Consider the following 22,209-nt stretch of genomic DNA (forward strand, 5'->3'; position numbering starts at 1 on the left):
GCTCTATCTTCATGTCCCCTCCCTGCAGTGTAGAAAGATAATAAGGGCTGGAGTCTGATAGACCAAGGGATCGGAAACCTATTATGCTTCTGATCATTTGTGTGACCTGGGGCAAATGTGAACTATACTGAAAGCTAATTCATTTGTAAAGTATGGAGGATAATAGTTCTAGCTACCCCCTAAAATTGATGTGATGCAAGGACGGGGTAGTAGCAAGCATGGAACTAACGTGGTTAATTTCTTCACACCTAGGATAACATTCCCAAATGTAGTGTAGGGTTGCAGAGGTCCTGGGTACTCAGGAAATTTCCACACTGACAATTCAGTACACCGATTTGAGATAACAAGGGCAAACTCTGTGGCTGTCATTTAACATCCTCTTTTAGAATTAGCAGATTCATATATGCCTCAGGATGAGTCTTTATGCTTAGGTAAGATGTTTTCAGTTGTTAGATTAAGTAGACTCCGTTGAAGGAGACCTGAGACTACTGTGAGTTCAGGAAGACAACAGCAGAATGTGAAGATGATTCATGCACACAGAGTCCATTTTGACTGATCTGAACAGGCCTACATGGGTCTCGGTGGAAACAAGTGGAATAGGCAAAACGTTGTTCTGCTGTATTGGCCAAATGACTCTTCAGTAGGTAAATCAAATGACACTAGCAAAGCTTCTCAGCCAAAGCCAGGGACTGTCTAATGATTTCTCCATTTGAGGGTAGGTTTGCATGAGAACACTTTGCCTCTCCAAGGTCCCTCTCCTCAGGAAGGTAAAAAAAAGACCAAACTGAGACCTACCAGTATTGGGAAGGGCAAGTTGTCCTTATCACATATATTTGTGAGTGAAACCCCAAAGAGCTGTTGTGGTATTGCCGATGGTGCAACTCTGCACTGGTTTTTCTGGCAAGTGCCAGAGCGCCACCAAAAGGCCCAGTCTCTGAAAGCAGTGCTTTTCATGGTCTGGCCTGAATCTAAGGAAGAAGGGAGATTAGTGTATTTTAATTCACTTAGCATTATTTTCACCATTGCCATTTTGCAGCGTGTTCGTTGTAGTGGCTAGAAGAGTGAAACTGAGTCATTTGTTGTGTAGAACTCTCCACGTCCTGATGTTGGCTAACAGCATCCTCATGGCATTGATAAGTTCTTGGTCATATCCTTCAGACTGATGGTTAAACCTAGAGACTCGATCAGACTCAAGGTGAGTACTCCCTGTGTCATCAGTTACTGCCAGTTACAAGGCATCAGGAGGCACTGAACCTGTAGATGTGTTTTCTACTGGAGTGATCAGTGGGTTCAGGTGTCAGATCTGATTTTAAAAGCTAGAAGGATTTGGTATGCAAATCAGGCTGAGTTTGGTAATCCTCTGCTTTCACAGCCAGTCTCCCCTCAGCCCCAGATTTCCTCTTTGGTTTCTGAGTGCTCAAGTTTCTACCATCCAAAGGATCTGCTTCTCAGGACACAATCTGCCTGAGCCCTACTTCTATGTTCCTCTGCTCTGGGCCATCTTCAAGGATGACTTGCTGCAGTCAGGGTCCTTGGGATGTTGTCATTACATGCTGGCTATGTGGTGGCTGTGTTTTCTTGTCATATCCCACTAACCCACCCAGAGATGATGTTTTTGGTTAAATAGGTTTAACATTTACTGAAAGGAGCCTAAACCACAATGAAGTGTGGAAACCTACTTCCTCACACACACACTCAAACATATATGTAAATATACATCTACACACAAGTCCCAGGCTTGAAAGAAATCATAGAAGCGAAAAAAACAATGAGAGGTTATGAATGCACTTATAGAGGTTATGAATGCATATATATATTATATATATATACGAAGGCACCAGTTTCCAGAGATGATTTTTAATTACTCAACATTCCCTATGAAGGAAGAGCTTTCCAAAGAAAAGGTGACCAGCAGTGAAAAGCTGAGTTCAAAGTTTCTAGTGCTCAGCTGTGAATGTTTTCCTTTGAAGATTCCTTAACATTGCTTAAATAACTGATTTTTGAAGAGTCCAGAGATGAGCCAAGGTTTCGAAGGATAAGCACATGAGGAACATTTCACCAAATAACCTTGAACACCCGGCCACTTGGCTTTTCTGGGATGTAGTGAGTGCATCACCACCTCCACTCATGTGGGTGCCAGCACTGCACCAGAAGCATCCTGGTCCTGCCACTTATGAAGCTCAGCATTTTAAAGCTTCGGTTTGCTCAACTTTAACATAAATGATGCTACCTACAACTCGTTAAACTAAATATATGATATACTACTCAGCACAAGGCATGGCTCAGGGCAGGCTTGAAAGTGCTCTGAGGGTATAGAGAAAGACAGGAGTTAAAGGTCTTCCCAAAAGATTTAAAACAAGGAAACAACCTTCATAGAAATGAGTTGGGTCTTGATGTCAGACTTTTGAATTTTTCTAAGCTTGATTTTGGGTAGTTTTTGCATTCTTTCCTATACTGTTCCTCCTCATTGATGACAATAAGCTCACCCAGAAAGAATAAACTGTGTGTCTGAATTGTGTTTAAGCATGGAGACATGAGCCAAGGGAAGGCACTTGAAGAAAAGCAAGCGGCTCACCTCTCCCTTGCTTGTTCTGGGCTGGGTGCCTGGGCTTCAGTATGAAATGGATTTGCATCTCTGTGATCTTCTGCTCCAGAAGGAGGGCCTCCTGAGTTGGGGAAGGAGAGATGGAGTCCTCTGCTTCCTTTGGCAGTGCTTTAGTAGATGGAAGATGGCTCATTTTAATTCCATAGGGATGTTCATGTCCTGTATGGAAAGAAACCTGAATATTTAGGATGATGGTGATGGCTGTCATCAAACTACCTGAGTGTAAGCATCACCCTATTTGTATATGTTGGTATTCTTGTCATCAAGAAAAAATTTGTATATGTTGGTATTTTTGTCATCAAACCAAACCTGAGTGTAAGCATCACCCTATTTGTATATGTTGGTATTTTTCTGGGACTTCTAGATAAAGAAGGCTGTGCCTCCTCAGTGAGCATCATATGCACCCTTGTGGGAACACCTTACAGAAAGCGTGTGCCCAAGGGAAAGATTTTAAGAAGAGAAAACAATTGAAAGCATGTTACTTTGCTTGAAATACATATATTCATGAGTGCAATAAACAATGCTGACTTTTGCTGGGTAACTATCTGAGAATGTTGAAGGTTTTCTAGTTTGTGCCTTGACACTAACTACATCTATACATCTTAGGCAAATTACTTGACCCCGTCGAGCCTTACACTAATTCTTTGAAATGCTTGTCCACACACAAACTTATCAGAGTGAATATATTAATAAGCATTGGTGGTTAATATTCTTATTTTTTATTTTTATTTTTTGGTTAATAAATTTTTAAATATTTGGAGTATATATATATATAGAATTGCTATCTTCACTATTCTCTCCAACAGAATGTCAGTCGAACAGATTTTTTGTTCATTTCCTTTTGTCAATTCTCCAGCCAGAGCTACTCTAGAGTAGTGGGATGGGTTGCCCTTATGCTTTATGGTTCCCTTCCACTGCTGCCCTCCCTCTATGGGGTGTCCTGCCAGGCAATGATCAGAAGGAAGGGTGTGCAGAGTGGGAAACCCAGAAGCAAACTGTAAAACGATGGTTAGAGAATAGAAAACCACACCCAGAGCTATCCAGAATTGCCTGCCAAGTGATTTGTTTTGCTCTTTTATGCTTTAAATTGTTTTTCCTCTCTAGAGAATTCTCAAAGACCCTATGAAATGATATGGATTTCATTTTTTAAGAATAGAATGAAAATTCTCATTCTGTCATTCCAGATTTATTACTGAATGTACCTAAAGGAGCTTTTGCTGTTCTTTTCATCCGTCATGAATGCAATGTTCACAAGAATCACAGGGACTTCGCTCCATTAAGGAAAAAGAAGCTTCTATGACAGCAATACAACCAAACCAAGATAACCAGGAGTTAATCCACAATTGAGAATTGAGAGTATGTTTTAAAAAATGCATTTTTGAATGCTCTAATGGATCATCATGAACGACAGGCTCTTCAGATTCCTTAGAGCTGCGTTCGTGTGTGAAGCTATTCAAAGTCTCAAAAGTTACCATCTACATCATTTTATCTAAATTAATGCACTTTATTAAAACATATATAAGTATTTAACTTTTTTCCTTTTTACTGCTAAGCAACTATTTTTTTAGATTTTATTTATTTATTCATGAGAAACAGAGAGAGAGAAAGAGGCAGAGACACAGGCAGAGGAAGAAGCAGGCTCCATGCAGGGAGCCCAACGTGGGAGTCGATCCCAGCTCTCCAGGATCACACCCTGGGCTGAAGGCAGCGCTGAACCACTGAGCCGCCAGGGCTGCCCCTGTCCAACTTTTACAAAGATGTCAACGTTAATTCAAAACAGGAAGTGGTACTGAGGGGTTTTGTTCTCAGTGATGAGCTTTGTGACTCTATAGTCTAAGACTGGGAATATATATTTTGCAGAAAGAAATTGGTTGTTTTTTAAAAAAAGGAAATTGGTTGTTTAGATTTCCAGATTATTTGAAAAAGAGTTATAGCTTCACAGGTTTATTAAAAGGATAAAAAATTTCATGTAAGAAGGAATGCTTTAAGATTTCTAGAAGAGATTATTGTCACCATTACCATCCATTACTATACTTCAAGGCCTGCTACCAATCCTGTCTTCTTTTTCTTTTTCTTTAAACCCTTCCATTACTGGAAACACTAAACAATTTTGCTAATCCAAAGATTTTTTTTTCAGAGAACTTGTGCTAATAACTATTTTAGAAGAGGTGCAATCTGTTTATCAATAACCTTAAGAACAGTGATGGAAAAAACCTGAGAAACAGCAAAGTGCAGGCGATTTCATCAGTGAAGATGAGAGGAGTTTAAATGTGATTATCTCATTTTCCTTATGATGCAGAGAAAACTGGGCACAGGGCAGGGGTGTTAAATACATATCTGTACCTGGATTCAGAGACATAACTGGATTTTAGAGAATTCTCACAAATAGAGGCTTCTTAGCAGTTAGGAACTAGAATTCAAAATTGACATATGAAAAATAAATGTATGGGAAAAATTCCAATCCATTTTGCTTTCATACCTAATGAGTAAATAAGTAAGTAAATAGTAAATAATCACACTTTTTCAAGACAGCTCTGTTTGTCAGGTAAAAAGAAGTAGAAACAAAAATTTACATTTCTCTCCCTCACTAAATCATAGCTGCTGAATGAAGAGATGTTATCAATGCCTGGGCAACAGTACCTGGTAATTCTTTATTAAACATGTGAGTGAATATTGCATGTGATTTTCACTTTTAAGGATTTTGAAGCTTAAGAAAGAACAACCATTACTTTGAAACTTAGAGTTACAATTTTGAACCTAATCAATCCCATCTTAGATTTTCCCTGACACTTACCAATTAGTGGAAGTTTTTCCTTGCCAGAACTCGCCCACAGCTGGAAGTCGTTCTCAGAGCCCTTGGAAACAAAAAGAACTAGGTGTCAAAACATATCTTTCACAGTACTTGAAGAACACATTTCCTTAGCATATCTGTGTTTCCAAAAAGAAAGAATTGGGGCCAGGATAAATGGTATTTGGTCCATGGAGGTAGCTATAGTAGTTGTTAACTAGTTCCCCTCACAGCTTCCAATAGACTGTCCCAGATTCTTGTAATTTTTGATAAAGACCGGGAAACCACAGTACAGCCAGCCCCTCACTTTGTGGGTGGCCCATGGTGTAAGAAATGAGATTTGTGTCCCTTTACTATGGAGTAAAAGTCTCATCTCAGAGTCCTCTCTTCTGCTGTCTCTAGACTCCTTGGATAGCGTTGGCCTTTGTCTCCAAATGTCCCTGCCCAGAGATGCATGTTGTCCAGAGAGCCATATACTCTGCTATGACTAATCCTGAGCAAAGTAACTTGAGAGGCATCAATAGCTCAGCAGCCCTGAGCCAAAGGAGACAAATGCCCAAGAGACATTGAGGAGATAGTGGACGGAAGTCTGCCACTGGCTTTGGGGCAGGCAAACTCCACTTTAGGGAGAGAAAGGATGAGGACTCTAGGCAGCATGTCAGATGCAGAAAATGATTACTCCCAGCACAATTATTGCCCAGTAATACTGAAAATCCCAATTGTTTGAAACAAACAATTCTAAATTATAAAGATTGCTGAACTATTTTAAAGAGTCTTCCTGGAGACTAAAGCAAAAAAACGTTTGAAATGGAATTATTGGTAATAGTTATCATGTGCCCTTGACTCCTGATTAAAAATCATGGCCTTCACCTTATGAAGGAATGTCATAGGTATGGGCACAGACACAGATACACACACACACACACACACACACAGCTAAATCTGCTCAAGATTGTGTTGCAAATAAGAAGTAAGAGCTAATAAGGTAGGGTAGGGTTTGGAAATGCCATGCTGGAATCCTTTAAATCAGGTTTACATAAAGCCAAATAAGCCCAGTTCTTCATTAAAATAGAAATTCTTTGCCTAGTGACATTGATCGCTTTAAGTAAAGAAAATCACAAACATGAAATAAAATGAGTTAAATCATTAGTCAATCTCCCCACCTTCATCCCTCAAACCACTCACTCTCTTTTCCAGGATTTAATTCTTACTTAGGGTTTCTATATCATACAGGTTAGAAACGTATGTAAAGATGTGCTTTAGTCAGTACATATAAATTCAATTTTATTTTGGATGTATTATTAAATGTTGTTTGTACAGAAATCATTGATTTCTTCTGCCAAATTCTCGTTGCTCTGAAATTTTAAAGGCTTTTATTATACCATTGGCTCAGATAGAATTTACAAACAATCTTATGATTATGTCACATCACATTTACAGAGGATTTTGGATAAGAAGCTGTGCTTTCCAAGTGCTCCCTTTGGTTCTCTCCATCTATCACTGTCCCTCTTTTTTCCCTTATAAAACCTCATCCTCAAATATATTTCTCTTTCATAAAAAGAGATCAGCCCCAGATCCATGGTCTTATTCAGAACTTGTCTTTGTCTTGACCAGTTGCTAAAGGGTATGAGCTGCTTCATCCTCAGGATCTGCATCAAAAGGAGGTAGCTTGTAGCCATGTAGTCTTTATGTCAAAATGTACAACAGAACATGTAATTTAGGATTCATTAAACGGATTGAGTCCTTCCTTGTGTGATAACTAGGGTCAATAGGGATGGAGACGTATCAGAATTGAAAACACAGAAAGAAGAGTCCAATAGAGGAGGAAATATTTAGAAATTTAGAAACAACAATAAAAAAGAAACTTAGAAACATCTTTATTGTCTGTATTTAAAATATATACAGTAAACTGCATATTGTTATTAGCACTCTAAAATTATAGTCCAATTTTAGACTATAACTTTGAATTTGCAGAAAATTTCAAATGGGAATATAAGAATAGCACTCATGTATAAGCTAATACTATAGCTTCGCTGCCTTCAATTTCTAAAGTTGGAAGGAAAAATATGAGTATGTTATCCACAATAATCAGCTGTCTTATGATGGGAGGTGCACAACACCTACACACACACACACACACACACACACACACACACTCACAAAACTCAAAAGTCAAAGTTGGTTCATAAACTAAAAATAGATAGTAGGCAACTTACGGTTATTCCCAGCATTGTTAGTAACATGTTGATAGTGTCATTTGCTGTGTCGGAATTTGTCACTGTTACAGTTACGGACTGTAAAAAATAAATAAGAAAAATTGCTACAATTTTTTTAAAATTTAAAGCATGTGACCAAATAATTGTCAAATTATTATCCATACTCCAAAAGTAAAGCTTGTTTCCAGGTAATGACAAAGTAAAGCACGTGTAGAACACGAACCCTTAATTATAATTTCATTTTTTTATATAACATGAAGCTAGTAGGAAACATGTCAGTAAAACATATATTTCCCTCCAAGAATTTGTGGCATACAAAATACAGCAGCTGAAGCAAGGAAGAGAAAAATTGAGAATTCTAAGAGGGCACATGGGGTGACCCTCAGCTCCATAAGGCTATTTCCAAAATGGTGGGAGGGGGATAGTATTAAAGGAAGGCACTAGATACTTTCCTCTCTTACTGAGTTGTGTTTGTATAGTATGGCTTAGTTCCTTTGTTTGTTTGTTTCTGGGTTTTTTTTTTTTTGGCTTAGTTCCTTTGTAATTACATAGTCGGTTTCAGTAAAATCAGATAAGAACTGGCTATGAAAGACACTTTTTAAAAACTACTATTTAGTCCATATTTTCTTTGTCAGGCATCATGGTTAACTAAGACTTCCATTGTTGCAATCTCTTAAGACTGATGAATCTAGGAAATGAGACTGGAAATGTTAGAAGTTGATGTTCCATTCACAACTCTGCCAGCGAGTAGGTACTTCTAATACCTCTCTATCAGACCATACATTGAGAAACTGCTCCATACAACTAGGAAAAGTTTAAAGAAAATTTTCTGAAAGGGGTTAATAGCAATCTGAGATGGATCTATAAGACTATCTGAATTACAAACTATCTGAATTACAAAAATTACGAAAGTCATATAAGAGAATATGTAACCAGAACATTTACTATGCATACAGTTTTTATAACATGTTTAGGCAATGGGGCCTGTGTCCTTCGGGAAACAGTGCATAAAGAAGAAACAGCACAAGTGGACACCCACAGGCCTTGAAAATATTAAAAGCAAAGTTAAAAGAAACTCTTTCATAAATCACTCCTTGTCCTTTCATTGTATTTTTCTTCTTATGAATTGAATGCAATTGCTTGATATCACAGATGGTCCCAAAGTAATTCAATAATCATTCAAATAGCAATTCAAATAGTAATTTAAGGGATGTATGTATATTTTCCTGCATGTTGTAGGTTCTCCCAACAGACAAATTCCATTAGATAGAACTCTCTCTAAACAAATAACTTCAGAAAAATAAACTATTTTTTGAAATAATTCAAAAGAAAAAGAAAACTTAGGTTATGTTCATGAGTCAAAACTGTTACTTAATATATGAAGAACCAGGAAAATGAGATCAATTTTCAAGAGCTGAAGCCACACCTGAGATGATCTCGATGCTTAGACTATTAGCCAAACACAGCTATTACAATAATGCTCAATGATACAAATGAAAATATGTTCACATTAAACAAAAATAGAGGCATCATAGTATAGAAATAAGAAGTATTAATGACTTTTCCTTATTTGAGAGGAAAAATATTTAACATAGAAATTTTTATCGGAAAAATATTTTTATTTATTTATTTTTTTTGAAAAATATTTTTAAAAAATTTATTGACTAGGCTACATTGCATAATGGAGATGATGAAAAGAAGTCAGTGATTTGAAAATAGATACTAGAAATTATCCAGTGTGAAGAAGAAAAGGGGGGAAAAGATTGAAAAAAAATTACAGAGCCTGAGGGATCTCTGAACAATGTGAAAGTGTCTGATATGGAAAGAATGGAACTGTCAGGAGGAGAGAAAGAGAAATAATGAGGAAGGAAATATTTGATGAAATAATGATTAAAATTTCCCAAATTTGGTGAAGACATAAATTTACAAATTCAAGAAATTCAGAATATGTCAAATAGGACAGATTCAAAGACAACCATGCTTAGGAACTTCATAGCCACTCTGCTAAAAACCAAAAATAAAGAGAAAACTTGAAAGCAGCTAGAGAAAAAATGACAAATCACCTACTGAGGATTAATGTTTAATCACAGACTACTCATCAGAAAGCATCAAGACCAAAAGACTGGAACATCTCTAAAGGACTAAAAGGAAAAAAATTTGCAAACAAAATTCTACACCCCCAAAAATATCCTTCAAGAGTCAGTGTGAAATAAAGCCATATTCAGATAAAAGAAATTAAGTAAATCTGTTTGCAGCAGTTCTGCACAAGGAATGCTAAGAATCATCTTTCTAGGATGAAGTGAAACAGTGCAGTGGGAAACTTGGATCTTTAAGAATGGGTGAAGAACATCAGAAATGTTTATTTCACCAAAACTATACCTCAATAAAGTTGATTTTTAAAAATCTCAAGGTAATTTTCCAAGGAAAGTTCTGAATGTAAACCACTGCCACAATTGATATCAAAGGCAGAGACAAGAATGTGCTCTGCTGCTAGAGAATTCTCTCTCCTTCATGCAGTGCATCTAGCTGGCACTTAACAACAGATCAAACTATTTGCATGGCTTTTGCTTTAGCCAGGAATACCTTTTTTGTTCCACCTTCAAATGCTGTTTTGTGTGATCTAGAGCTACTTCGAACTATAACAACAACCACAAAAAATACCATTTAAAGATACCCAAAGTATCTTGTTCATCACTGTAAATGTCTTGGTTACTGTACTACAATTTCAGAAATCAAATTTTACACACAAAACTGGGCCAATTGGTTTGATTTTTTCCTCCCCACAGTATAAAGAAATTGAAATAGAAATATGCTGATCCCTTAAAAGTGTCATCCCTCTTAGTTCAATTCAATCCTGATATTCCTTGGAACAAAAGACTTTTTGAAACTCCTCTGCATTTGACATAACTACTCAATAAAACACCTGATCCTTAAGTGGATCCTGTACTAGAAAGGAGACATTATTGAGGTCAACTGACAAAATGAGAATGGGAATGGCAGAGTAAAGTATTACGCCAAGGTTAAATTCACTAAAGGTGATAACTGTAGAATATCTTTATTCTTAAGAAATGCTTAGGCTTAAGGAAAAAGGGCTATAGTATATGTATGACCCTCAAACGTATGTATACACATACATGTAATAGACACAGAGAAAGAAAATAAATGATAAAGCAAATGGAATAAAGTGTTACCAATAGGTGAATCTGGATAAAGAGTATACGGGGTGTTTTTTGTATTACTTTTATATTTACAACTTTTCTCTGAGTTTATAGTTATACTAAATAAAATATCTGGAGGGGAAAAAGGACTGTGGAGACAATCCAGACCATTCTGTATGTAAGTGGTGGCCCTTGGAAAAAATGATGGTTCCTTCTAAATCACTGTATTACAAGCCACTATAAGCAATTAGAAGGATCCAGAGAAATGTCATAGACACATAACATCCAATACTCTTTCCTTGCTTAAGCACTGTAGTATGTATTCCTCTTGCTTCATGTTACCTAGGACACAGTTTTTAGGTCTATAAAGAAGTACATGGAGAGGGGGAAAATACATTTTTCCTCATGGCACTTTTCTAAATATTCTCTCTCTCTTCCTACCTTTTGCTCTCTCCTTCCTCTCTCCCCAACTCACTGCTTCCTCCCTCTCTGTGTCTCCACCTCTATCCCATTTTTTCATTCAGTCAGAATTAGGAACTCAGAATTTAATTGTTGGTCTTAAAAATACTTACACAGGCACAGTTCTTGATGTTCTCAGTGAAGATTTTGAGGGGAATGCTTTTTGGCTGCTCCTTCTCTTTGGCTAGCATGATGTACCTAATCCAATTCGATAGTAACCCAAAAGAGAGTAGGATAAATTACCTTACTTTCAAATCAATTTATGTTGATCATATTTTCAACATACTTCGTTATTTTTAAATGCATATAAATAAGCTCAGCAAAAAAAAAATTGGGGGTTGGAAGGAAACATGCAAAAATATTTCAGGAAAATAAGCTGTGACTAGGAAAACAATAGATCACTCTTGTCATGTGAGATTTGACCAGCAGATCCAGGCACCAAAGCTTTCCTGCCTAGACCGGAGGTCATACTAGCACCTTCAAATGTAGGAATGAGAAGTTGCTTTGAGCATTACTTGGTAGGGTAAACTGCACTTATGGAAATTTAATATATGTTTTGAGAATAATGTTAGCTATAATCATGAGGTTGGAAAGTGGGGGAAGATGAGAGTAATAACCAGAATTTCATAAAAAAAAATAAGCAATATATGGATGTAAAGGAGAGCAGGTTATTTGTAGTAATGGGCAGGGTACAATTAAATAAGAAATCATTGGAGGATAGTGTAACAATTCGTACTAAGGGGAGGGAACATAGTTTGGGGGCACTGCTTTGAAGAGATCTACATTTTTTTCATCATGGGTTAAAGACTTATAATATTACACTGACAAAATACCTTTGAAGGTAAGAACACCATTTTTCCTTTTGTTCTGAAGAGCTGCAATTTAAAAAATGAGAAGAAAAAAATTGAGGAACGTACGATACTCCTACTAACATATTAAGATCACCACTCCAGACTAAAAATATGAGCAGCCCGTTGTTAAGGGATGTGGATGTGTAAATTGTACTCCCCTTAGAGTGGTTTTGATGGACTCCACTCTTCTGTGAGTGGTATTAAAGCAATGGGAAGTAGATCCTAAAGAGGGAGAAAAGTTGATTTCAAATCTGAAAACTTAATTGTGACTATGTGATGCAAGCTATGAGATCACGGGCACGTTGTTAACCACTCTGATATTTAGTTTCCAGAACTGGAAAGGGGTTAAATTATAGCTCAGAGTGTTCCTGCAGCTGCAAGGGCTATTCAGATATAAAGAATATTACCATTCAAATTAAATCACATTTAAGAAATTTAGCAATTTGATGGAACTGTCTTGGCTCAGAAACAAGAATATCTTTTTTGGAAAAAAACACCTGTAATAGTTTTATTTCCTTATGCATATGGCAGATTGTAATATGTTAAATTAGTTCCTAAAAACCTTATTCTTCATCACTGTGATCTTCTGAGAAAGATCAATCCCCTGATGCAAAATTACTAAAGATTAATATTTTCTCTGCTAAAATTTTCACAGCATTTAATATCCAAAGTTGCAAATGTCTTAAGGCTCATTCACACGTGGACTTATCACTTACCAGCATTCTTTTTTATTGTGGTAAATTACACATAAAAGAAAATTGACCATTAGTGACCTTTACTATATTCATCGTTCTGTGCAACGATCGTGACTGAACATGTTTATCACCCCAAAGCAAACATGTGTCTATTAAGCAGTCACTCTCCCTTCCCTCCTGTCCCTAGCTCCTGTACCACATTTTGTATATTGTTGATAAAAACTTGGTTTCTTCTTTCTTTCTTTCTTTCTTTCTTTCTTTCTTTCTTTCTTTCTTTCTTTCGGGACAACTACAACAGAGTGAGGTTCAAGGTCTCCTCTCCAAGATCCTGCCCTCTGATTCCCAGGAGGTATCTGCATGTTTAAATCACCGGAATAGATTTCTTGAGCAAGTACTATTAAAGGGTCCAATTAAATTTGAGAAATTGCTTTTACACTCCCAAGTTAATTCCCTTAACAACAGTATGTAATTATACAAATAAATTGATCATGCCATTGAATACTAGGTTGCCTGAATTGCTGTGTACAGATTATCTTAGTTGGTAACGATCTGAAACAAAATAGGATTCCATTGAGGCACTAAACTCAGATTATTCATTTGATTCCATTGAGTAGAGTTTAGTTGTGTAAGACACATTCTTAGGCTGACATGAGGATGGGAATGTGGCTCTCGACCCTGGATATCCTGAGCAGACACCTCTGAGTTTACAGGGATCATGCCACACTTGCATCTCTGTTTGAAACATCCACACCCCAAGCCTCATTCCTGTTTTACGCAGTTGCACTTAACACACTGCTTTCTTCTCCTCACCCCACTCCACCAAAATCTCGCAGGTCATCATAAAGGTAAGACAACAAAATTTGAAAAACCATTGATCAAAACCGAAGGAAATTACTCCAGTAGTTCCCACTATACATTATCTACTTGTTTCCTTGTGGATATAAGCACCTTCTTACGCAGAGTACAAGGCAAAACAAGTGTCATGGGAGGTCAAGAAGTGAGTCACCAGCTTGGTAGACAATAGATTACAATGTTATCCTTTTCAAGCCATGTAGATACAGGACACCAAGGCATCGGTCTTACCTGAAGGTGGCCACGAAGTTCACCGTGGGCCAGCCCAACACAAAGGACCTCCCAGAACGGATGTTGGCATCTCCCACTGTATCCATGCAGTTGGCAATCCACATGGTGTTCAGTGGTATTTTCTTTTTTATCTTAAAGTTTTTCTTATACCTAGAAAGATCCCAAACAAGACCTCTGTTAGTTCATTTCAAAAATGTTATGGGAGCAGCTGTGCTCTTTAGAGACCAGTTCTCACTGCTCCAGGGCAAATCATGTCTCCCGCATCTCTATTACCCTCTGTGCACACACAGAAAATGGTTAGATGGGCCTTTGCAATGTGTGTGTTGAGCAAACTCTGGCTTGGAAACCTGAAAACACTTCCTCTAAAGGCAGCAAATAGCCATATTTTTGAATGGTGAGTATTGAGTAACCACTGTATATTTTAGAGCTTTGTAGGAAAACCATTAATTCATTTTCTATTGCTGGATTTGTTACTTATTACAGATAATTTTTATGGCTAATATTGCAGTTAATTATTCATTTATGACTTGCATACTTCAAAAAGTGTTTGAGGGGCTGAAGAAAGGTACCTGATACATGACTTATAAAAACAGTTATATGTTTTTTTTTTTTTCTTAAGAGAGACAAACCAGGGGCACCTGGGTGGCTCTGTCAGTTAAGCATCCAACTCTTGGTTTTGGCTTGGGCCACGACCTCAGGCTCTTGAGATCATGCCCCTGTGTAGGGCTCCCCATTCAATGAGTCGGATTCCTCGCTCCCTCTGCCCTGCCCCCCACTCATGTTTACTCTCTCTCTAAAATAAATAAATAAATAAATAAATAGATAAATAAATAAATAAATAATCTTTTCAAGAGTGTGAGGAAGACAGATGAAATCGAAACAAAAACATAAGCTTGGATCAGAAAGATTTAAAAGTTACTTTCAACGTTAATTTACAAAATATTTTCTAGCCTTTGAAGCATAGGTTATTTTCAATTTCCCTTCTTAAAATTTTGTCCATACCATTTTCCCTTAGATTCTGGCTAAAACAAAAAAATTGTTAGCCTACAGACTGAGCCCAACTGAAAAATCATCCATCCATCCATCCATCCATCTGTCCATCAATCAATCCAAGATCAGTGGTCCGGAGGTCTTATATGTAAGTCATGGATACTTCCCGTTTCTCTGAGGAGTAAGAAGGGGTGAAATGGGTTTTTGATAATTTCTGCCTAATCCTCTTTGACCTCAAAGGTGAAAACCACCATTGATTTATTTTGGTTGATTAATTGATTAATTTGGTTAATTCATAACTTTGACTCGCAGGTGGGCTTGAGATTTAAATAGTTACAAGTCCTATAAGGAATGCCTGGGGAACGTGGATCCTCCACTCTGGAACTCCTTACTATTCAGAAACACATGTGGAAAACACTGAACTAAACTGAGATGAAAGCCACCTCATGTGCAAAAATCCCTATGGCTCCACTGATTCATGGAACAATTAGAGCTAAACTCTTCAGTGGGATTTATAAAATAAAAAAAATCTTTTAGGAAGCCCACTTGAAGGATAATCTAGATTCAAACTTAGGACACAATGAATATAAATATGATGGATACCAACATCTTTCCACATTTTTTTTATTTCAACATTACACCCAAGTGCCTGTATCTCTGTGCTTGGAGATTTTTATGGAACATAGTCAATTAACAGATAAAATCATTTTTCTAGATAGTAATTCCAAAGGCATTGTCACGTCAAAAATATATGGCCAAGGGGAATGATAGACAGGTATCTGCTTGTTCTTACACATTTTTTTCTTTCTAATATAGGTATCTGTGTATATACAGACCCCTAAGATCCTGTGTGGAAACTTCCAAATACATTGACCTGGAAAAATCCATCCAATAACTTTAGTTCAATAAGGCACCAGGATTAGTTGAACCAAGGAATTTTCCTAGAGCCCAGTGTGTGGTTTCTACTCTCCTACAACGTTTTGAACACTTATCATATGCCAAGCTCTGTTCTAAATATTTTATAAATATAAATATAAAAAATTTAATCCTCAAGCAACTACACTAGATGGTCTCTATTAGCTCCATTTTACAAATAAGGAAACTCACAGAAAGTTTAAATAAATTGTCAAATGCAGGAGACAGGGTTTGAACCCAGACAGCCTAACTCCTAAGCCCATGTTTGTAACCACTTGACCGTGAAGTAACCTTTTCATCTTTCCTACCCTCATCCTCATTTCTGTCCCCAGAGCCATCAGGTTTTCTCGTGGGATTTACACTGGGAGTGAGAGGATAAATCTCAAGGCATTATATCAATAAAACCAGTTGCTAGCTTGGAAATATTTACAACGTGTACAACTAAGCTTTATACTTCAATAGATTCTTCTAAGGTCTTACTGTGTTTCTTTACTCTCAATCACTGACCCAATTGGATTATCTCAGCAGAAATTAGAAAGTGTTAATCTACTGTAAACTGACTCAAGAAGAAGAGGAGGAGAACTGCAGTTTTTATTTCTAAAAATAGTCATTTATTATAGTTGTATTAACATGATGTCCTTCTTGCTTTCCACTACCTTAATCTTTATGCCAGAAGGTAAGCCCCAGTGAACTGTGGAGTTTTGCAGTATTCTAGGGAGATTTCCTCTGTTCCAAGATAGAGGCATTCTCTTACAAATGTTGGGAGAAGGGGTCATAGTCTATTCTGTAACTATTCGTCATTTCACCGACAGTGAGTTAATAGTCATCTTCATCTTTTGACCAAATTAAATTCATTTTTTATTTCATTTCTACATTCCTTAATAACTAATGATGAGGAATGTGATGTATAAAAAGGGTGTGATCTAAGTTCAGTCCCTTTTTCTAAATTATTCACGGGTCTCTACTAGTACAAATATCTTAATATTTTATCAAATAGATACTATTCTCTCTTTCTTAAAGATTTCATTTATTTATTCATGAGAGACACACACAGAGAGAGAAGGCAAAGACATAGGCAGTGGGAAAAGCAGGCTCCCTCTGGGGAGCCTGGTGGGGGACTTGATCCCAGGACCCCGGGATCATGACCTAAGCCAAAGGCAGACACTCAACCACTGAGTCACCCAAGGGCCCCAAGTAGATACTGTTCTTAAAAATAACATAATTTTTATTTCAATTTTTAAAGTACTTTAAAGTACTTTAATTTTTAAAGTAATTTTTATTTGAAAAATAACTTATTTAGCATTCTAATGAATATCAAAAGTGATAAGGAAGGTTCCATTTGACTTCAATTCTTGCAAACACAACTTTCTAGTGTAGGAAAGAAGTGACAAAAATCCCCAAACAATTTTCACTATTATTAACATCTTGTACAACTAGAGAAATAGAATTTCTTTGTGAAGAAACAAACATTTAATTCCCCTCATTGTTACACACAAGCCAAAATTCACTAATTCTGACCGAAAAATTGGTAGAAATTAATCAAGTATTTATTCAATTTCTGTTAAATTCTGTAGTGTCAACCTAAAGATGAGAGAGTCTCCAGCTGAAGCCTGAGGGTGAGCTGAGGTAAAATGGAACCTGGGTCACCCTACCCCCTTTTTATTGCTAATTGGAAAAATTAGGCACTAAACTCAGATTATTCATTTGAATAGATTGATTGAGGGTATTGATTTCTCCATGTAAGACCAAGGCATGACAGGGATTAAATATGTTGGTTATTTCAGGGGCTATTTCTTTTTAGTTTTTCCTTCTAGAAAAAAAGGTAAATTTTTTCATATTAACAGTGATCATAAATATACCCAAATATTTACTATGGGAATGATCTCATAGTAGTTTTCTAAAGATTGTGGCAGGCATTAAGTGCTGCCTGCTACTGCTATGGATGAAATGGTGTCTCCCTCCCACTGCTTTCCTGCCTTCTTACCATAAAGCCCTCTCTGCCAATATCATCATGTTTGGAGATAGAGCTTTTGAAGGTAATTAAGTTTAAATGGGATCATCAAGGTAAGGTCCTAATCCAGTAAGATGGATGGTCTTGTGAGAAGTGGGAGAGATCTGTATGTGTGTACATACATGCATTGAGGTAATGCCTTGGGGCACACAGTGAGAAGGCAGCCACGTGCAAGCAGAAAAAGAGCTCTCACCAGAACCTGACCATGATGATATCTCGAACTCGGAATTCTAAAATCTGTGTTCTCTCTATATCAAAGACCTTGGCTTAAATATGAAACTCAAATGCCTGTGATCACTTACATTTTCTAATATTACCAATGTATAATATAAAGTATATAAGATAAACTTTTGGGAACCGAGTCCCTTTCAAAGAACATTAACAAATAAATTGATAAAGATTTTGTCATATAAAAACCCTTGAGTAGACATAAGGACATATCTCAAAAGCAATATGTGAAAGATGAAAAATGTTCAACTTGTTTTGTCTTAATGAACTATTCGAAATAAAAATTCAGCCCTTCAATAGAGGCAACTCTCTAGTGGAAAAACAACACTATCTTTATATAAAAATCTTTTTAGCAGAATATCGTAGGCTCTGTAAAACCCGCTGAGAGGTAGGCAGCACCCAGGACAAGAAATAGTTCTGGTAAGAAAAGGAAAGTCTTCTCCTCTCCCTAAAGGCTATAATACTTACAAAGATGAAAAAAAAAGAAGAACATATTCCCCTTACAAATTGAATATGAGTGGTCTGCAAGGTCCTAACAACCAGGAAATGAGTTTGCTATTTGTTAGCATGTCTCTTGGGCTAAGGATGGAAGGGTACAACATGGTATGTGAGGAAGAACATGGCCTTGTGATGAAGGCAGGCCTGGGTAGGAATCTCTTGCATGGTTTCCCTATGTATGACTGGACCATTTCTGAGACTTCCTCTGTCCCCATTTTCATCTCTGCAGCCTGTTGATGATAAAAAATATGGGCCTTGGAGTGCTGTGAGAAAAATTTTCTTTATGCATGAGAGATACACAGAGAAAGGCAGAGACATAGGCAGAGGGTGAAGCAGGCTCCCTGTGGGGAACCTGATGTGGGACACGATCCCAGGACCCAGGGATCACGACCTGAGCCAAAGGCAGATGCCCAATCACTGAGAAACCCAGGTGGGTGAGGCATCTGTGATGTTCCTAGTGTGGTTCCCAGCATGCATCCCGCATATTTTGGTCTCCCATACTCACTTTGGTTAAATAAAGAGAATGGTAACTAGTCTGCATTTTTAAAATAATGACATGGGCCTCTATCAAGAGGAAGAGAGTCTTTCATATGGACCTCATGCCAAGGCCTGGACATCCTTTTTCTCTTTGGCCTCCTTATGACATCACCACCCTCGAAGTTACATCTATGGGCAATTTCCCTAGTCTCAAATATATTTTACTACTATCTTTGCCTCTGATTTTTTGATAGCTATATTTCCTTCATTTTTCAATTCGCTAAGCGTTCTGATCTATTTGTTACCAAGCAGACTGGAGTTAGTTGTTCACTCAATGTAAAGGAAGGGTTGCTTTCAATAGTGAAAGAATCTAGGTGTTCATGGAATGTTGTATGAAATTCAGGAAAAAAGAGAGAATAGAAATGGTAGCACCACATAGTGAATAAAAGCCTGTGCTTTGAAATAAATAGACCTGATTTCAAATGTAGACTCTGTCCATTACTAATATGGTAACCTGGGCAGATCCATTAGACCTCTGAGCATCAAGGTTCTCCAATATAAAAATACTCCCATCTCACAGGGTCGTTGTAAGGTTGGACAAAATTAGGTACATAAAGTTTTTTAGCATAGTATCTGACATGTAGTAAGCCCCTGATAAATTACTATTAATGTAACTCAGATGAGTATAGCATTTTGCCAAATTATTACTAGCATGTCTTACCTATGACATGGCATAACTGGGATCTAGGGTGAAAGCAGTAAAAAAAAGAGGGAGTTAGTTTTTTCGCAAGACCATAGCTTCTTGATATTTTGTTTGTGGGAGTGTTCTTTGTCTTCCATGTTTTGTGAATAATGCAAACAGAGATGGAGTAAGTAAACAGGTGACCTTCCATGAACTGCTCCCAGACGTTTATTGAGCAATCATCATGTTCTAGACTGGATATTCGATGCATTTGTGTTCAGGGTTGAGAGGAAAGTGCACACAGTCGATTCTTTCTCCTAGATTCCATCTATCTGCTCCATCTTTTTTTTTTTTAAAGATTTATGTATTTATTCATGAGAAACACAGAGAGGAGAGAGAGAAGTAGAGACACAGGCAGAGAGAGAAGCAGGCTCCCTGCAGAGAGCCTGATGTGGGACTCAATCCTGGGTCTCCAGGATCACGCCCTGAGCTAAAGGCAAAGATAAACCCCTGAGCCACCCGGGTTAACCTGCTCCATCTTTCCTTTTTACTAAACTGCTAAGATAGAGCCCTGATACCATCCATCAGGACTATGGCCTCCCCTAACTACTCTCCCTGCTTCCACTCTTGCTTACCCATCCATCTATTATCTAGCAACAGTCAGAAAAATTTGCTAGAAATATAAATCAGATTTGGTCAGTCCCCTAGTTAAAAATCCTTTGGCAAAATATTTCCACTTTTTTACCATGGCCTGTGAAGACCCTGTGTGACTAGACCCCTGAGCATAGTATCATATCTGATAGCATGGCCTATGCTCTGGGCTCTAGTCAAATCAGGCTTCCCTGAGCCCCTCTCTCTGAGGGGTCAGATTGTACCCACGTAGGCCTGCAAGTCCCTCAGCCTCGACGGCTCAGGCACATTGTCTGGGAATGTGGCTGCTTCTCTTCTCATAGATTTGGTTTTAATGCTCCACCTCAGAGAAGCCCTCCTAGACTATTCCTCTCTAACACGTTCCCACCCTCTCCGCACAGCCCCCTATCCACCTTCTATCAGCAGCACTAATCATTATCATTCCCCCTCTTATTTTGCCATTTGTAAGTCCCAGGCAGGAGAGACATTGGCCTGTCACATTGGCAATTGTATTTGCTGCAGGGACATGACACAAAACAAGACCTCCAGAAGTACTCATGGAATGAAGGATTCAAGCATTGGCAAACACAAAAGGGAAAAAATGTAATGTTTTCGTATAGTAAGGGTTAATGGGAATGCAATTTTTTGGAGAATCACAAGAGCACCAAACATGGTACACCTACTTGGTATTAGACATCAGTAATAAATCGCTGTACAAGAAAAGCTGCCACTTCTTCCTCCTCCAGCCTTTCTTGAGCTCAACGGGACCATGGATGAGCAGGGTACGAGTGGCACCCTCAGATGATGTAGTGCTTTCGCTGTGGGTGTCCACCTCCACAGACGAGCTCTTCCTACAACACATCAAACACAGAGCAGCTAGTTACTGGTCAAATACACAATATAGTTTAATGCCAAGTTTCAAGGTTCACACAACACTAAAATGTAGTCTCAACCCCCAAAGCAGAGCTCCAGAGCTCAGAATCAGGGATTCCTGAGTTACCGAAAGCTATAGAAAGTGGTGAGGTCACTTGGAAAACTGATGCAGAGGGAGGACAGTTTCAAGGACAAAGCCCTTGGGCCTGCCAATACTTAGAGGTGTGGTGGAGAAAGAAGCAAAGCTCATTGTGAGCCATTAGGTAGGCAAAAGCCAAGAAGCCAAAGGTAGAGCACATTACAAGAAGGTGAATGAACAACAACAATAAACAGGACAACTTGTGGCCTAATATAAAATAAAACAACGTGTGAAGAATCAATTACAAATTGCTTTTATGTTAAGATAAAATGAAGATAACTGAAGATCCTGGAAGTTGACCCCCATCTTATCTAATTCAATATTCAAAATTGGGGTAAAAATTCTCAAAGATCAGCAAAAATATTGGAAACCTCAGAAAGTTTCTGAACACAAGAGTTTAGCTATTCCTTGGCTGAGCTCTGACAGGAATTCCTGGTCAAAATAGGTACTAAAACAACACAATTGAACAGAATGTAAAAATTCTTTCATAACTAGGACAGGTATTTTCAGAGACCCACTGAAAATTCTGTCTCATGGAGAGAGAGAGTTGGCTCTCTCGTGGAGCCAAGAAAGTGTCTCCGCCTCCCCCAAGGATGTATAAAGCCTGCTCCCTTCTGCTCAGCAGCACTGAATCTTAAGAACAGGAGCAGCTTTTCAGGAAGCTGGTGCTGAAGTGACTACTTAGTTTCTATGTATTAGAGGAAACAAAAGAAAACAACAGTTCCTGTTATTGCCGGTCTGTTTGGATGATCAGAAATAGTGTATCAGAAGACTACCTCATGCGCTGAAGCCTTGAATGACCACCTGTGAGCTCAGCATGCTTTCTGATTGACGGGAACATCCTTTTCTCTTCAATTCGTGGGACGGGAAATCAAGGGAGTCTACAGCACTTGGCAGAGTACTGTCAACTG

General features: G+C 37.9%; 1 protein-coding gene across 1 annotated transcript; it reads right to left on the reverse strand.

The window, feature by feature from the left end:
• Positions 1-759: 759 nt before the first annotated feature.
• On the reverse strand, positions 760-22,209 carry LOC140597325 (rho GTPase-activating protein 20-like). Its single transcript, XM_072745548.1, has 8 exons — positions 22,075-22,209; positions 20,970-21,137; positions 13,856-14,005; positions 11,340-11,424; positions 7,610-7,687; positions 5,400-5,460; positions 2,576-2,764; positions 760-968 (listed from the first exon to the last, which is right to left on the reverse strand). Exons 1-8 carry the CDS (start codon positions 22,137-22,139, stop codon positions 760-762), a joined length of 1,005 nt encoding a protein of 334 aa, XP_072601649.1. The 5' UTR covers positions 22,140-22,209.

The sequence above is a fragment of the Vulpes vulpes genome, unplaced genomic scaffold (assembly GCF_048418805.1).
Source record: "Vulpes vulpes isolate BD-2025 unplaced genomic scaffold, VulVul3 u000000682, whole genome shotgun sequence".
In the NCBI taxonomy this organism is placed as follows: domain Eukaryota; kingdom Metazoa; phylum Chordata; class Mammalia; order Carnivora; family Canidae; genus Vulpes; species Vulpes vulpes.

Excerpts from the sequence above, each read along its gene's own strand:
- LOC140597325 (XM_072745548.1), bottom strand. The coding sequence starts at position 22,139 with ATGTTCCCGTCAATCAGAAAGCATGCTGAGCTCACAGGTGGTCATTCA. Across the intron at positions 21,138-22,074 it reads TCAAGGCTTCAGCGCATGAG|GAAGAGCTCGTCTGTGGAGG; the intron begins GTAGTCTTCTGA and ends GATGTGTTGTAG. Across the intron at positions 2,765-5,399 it reads GGAAAAACTTCCACTAATTG|GACATGAACATCCCTATGGA; the intron begins GTAAGTGTCAGG and ends CTTTCCATACAG.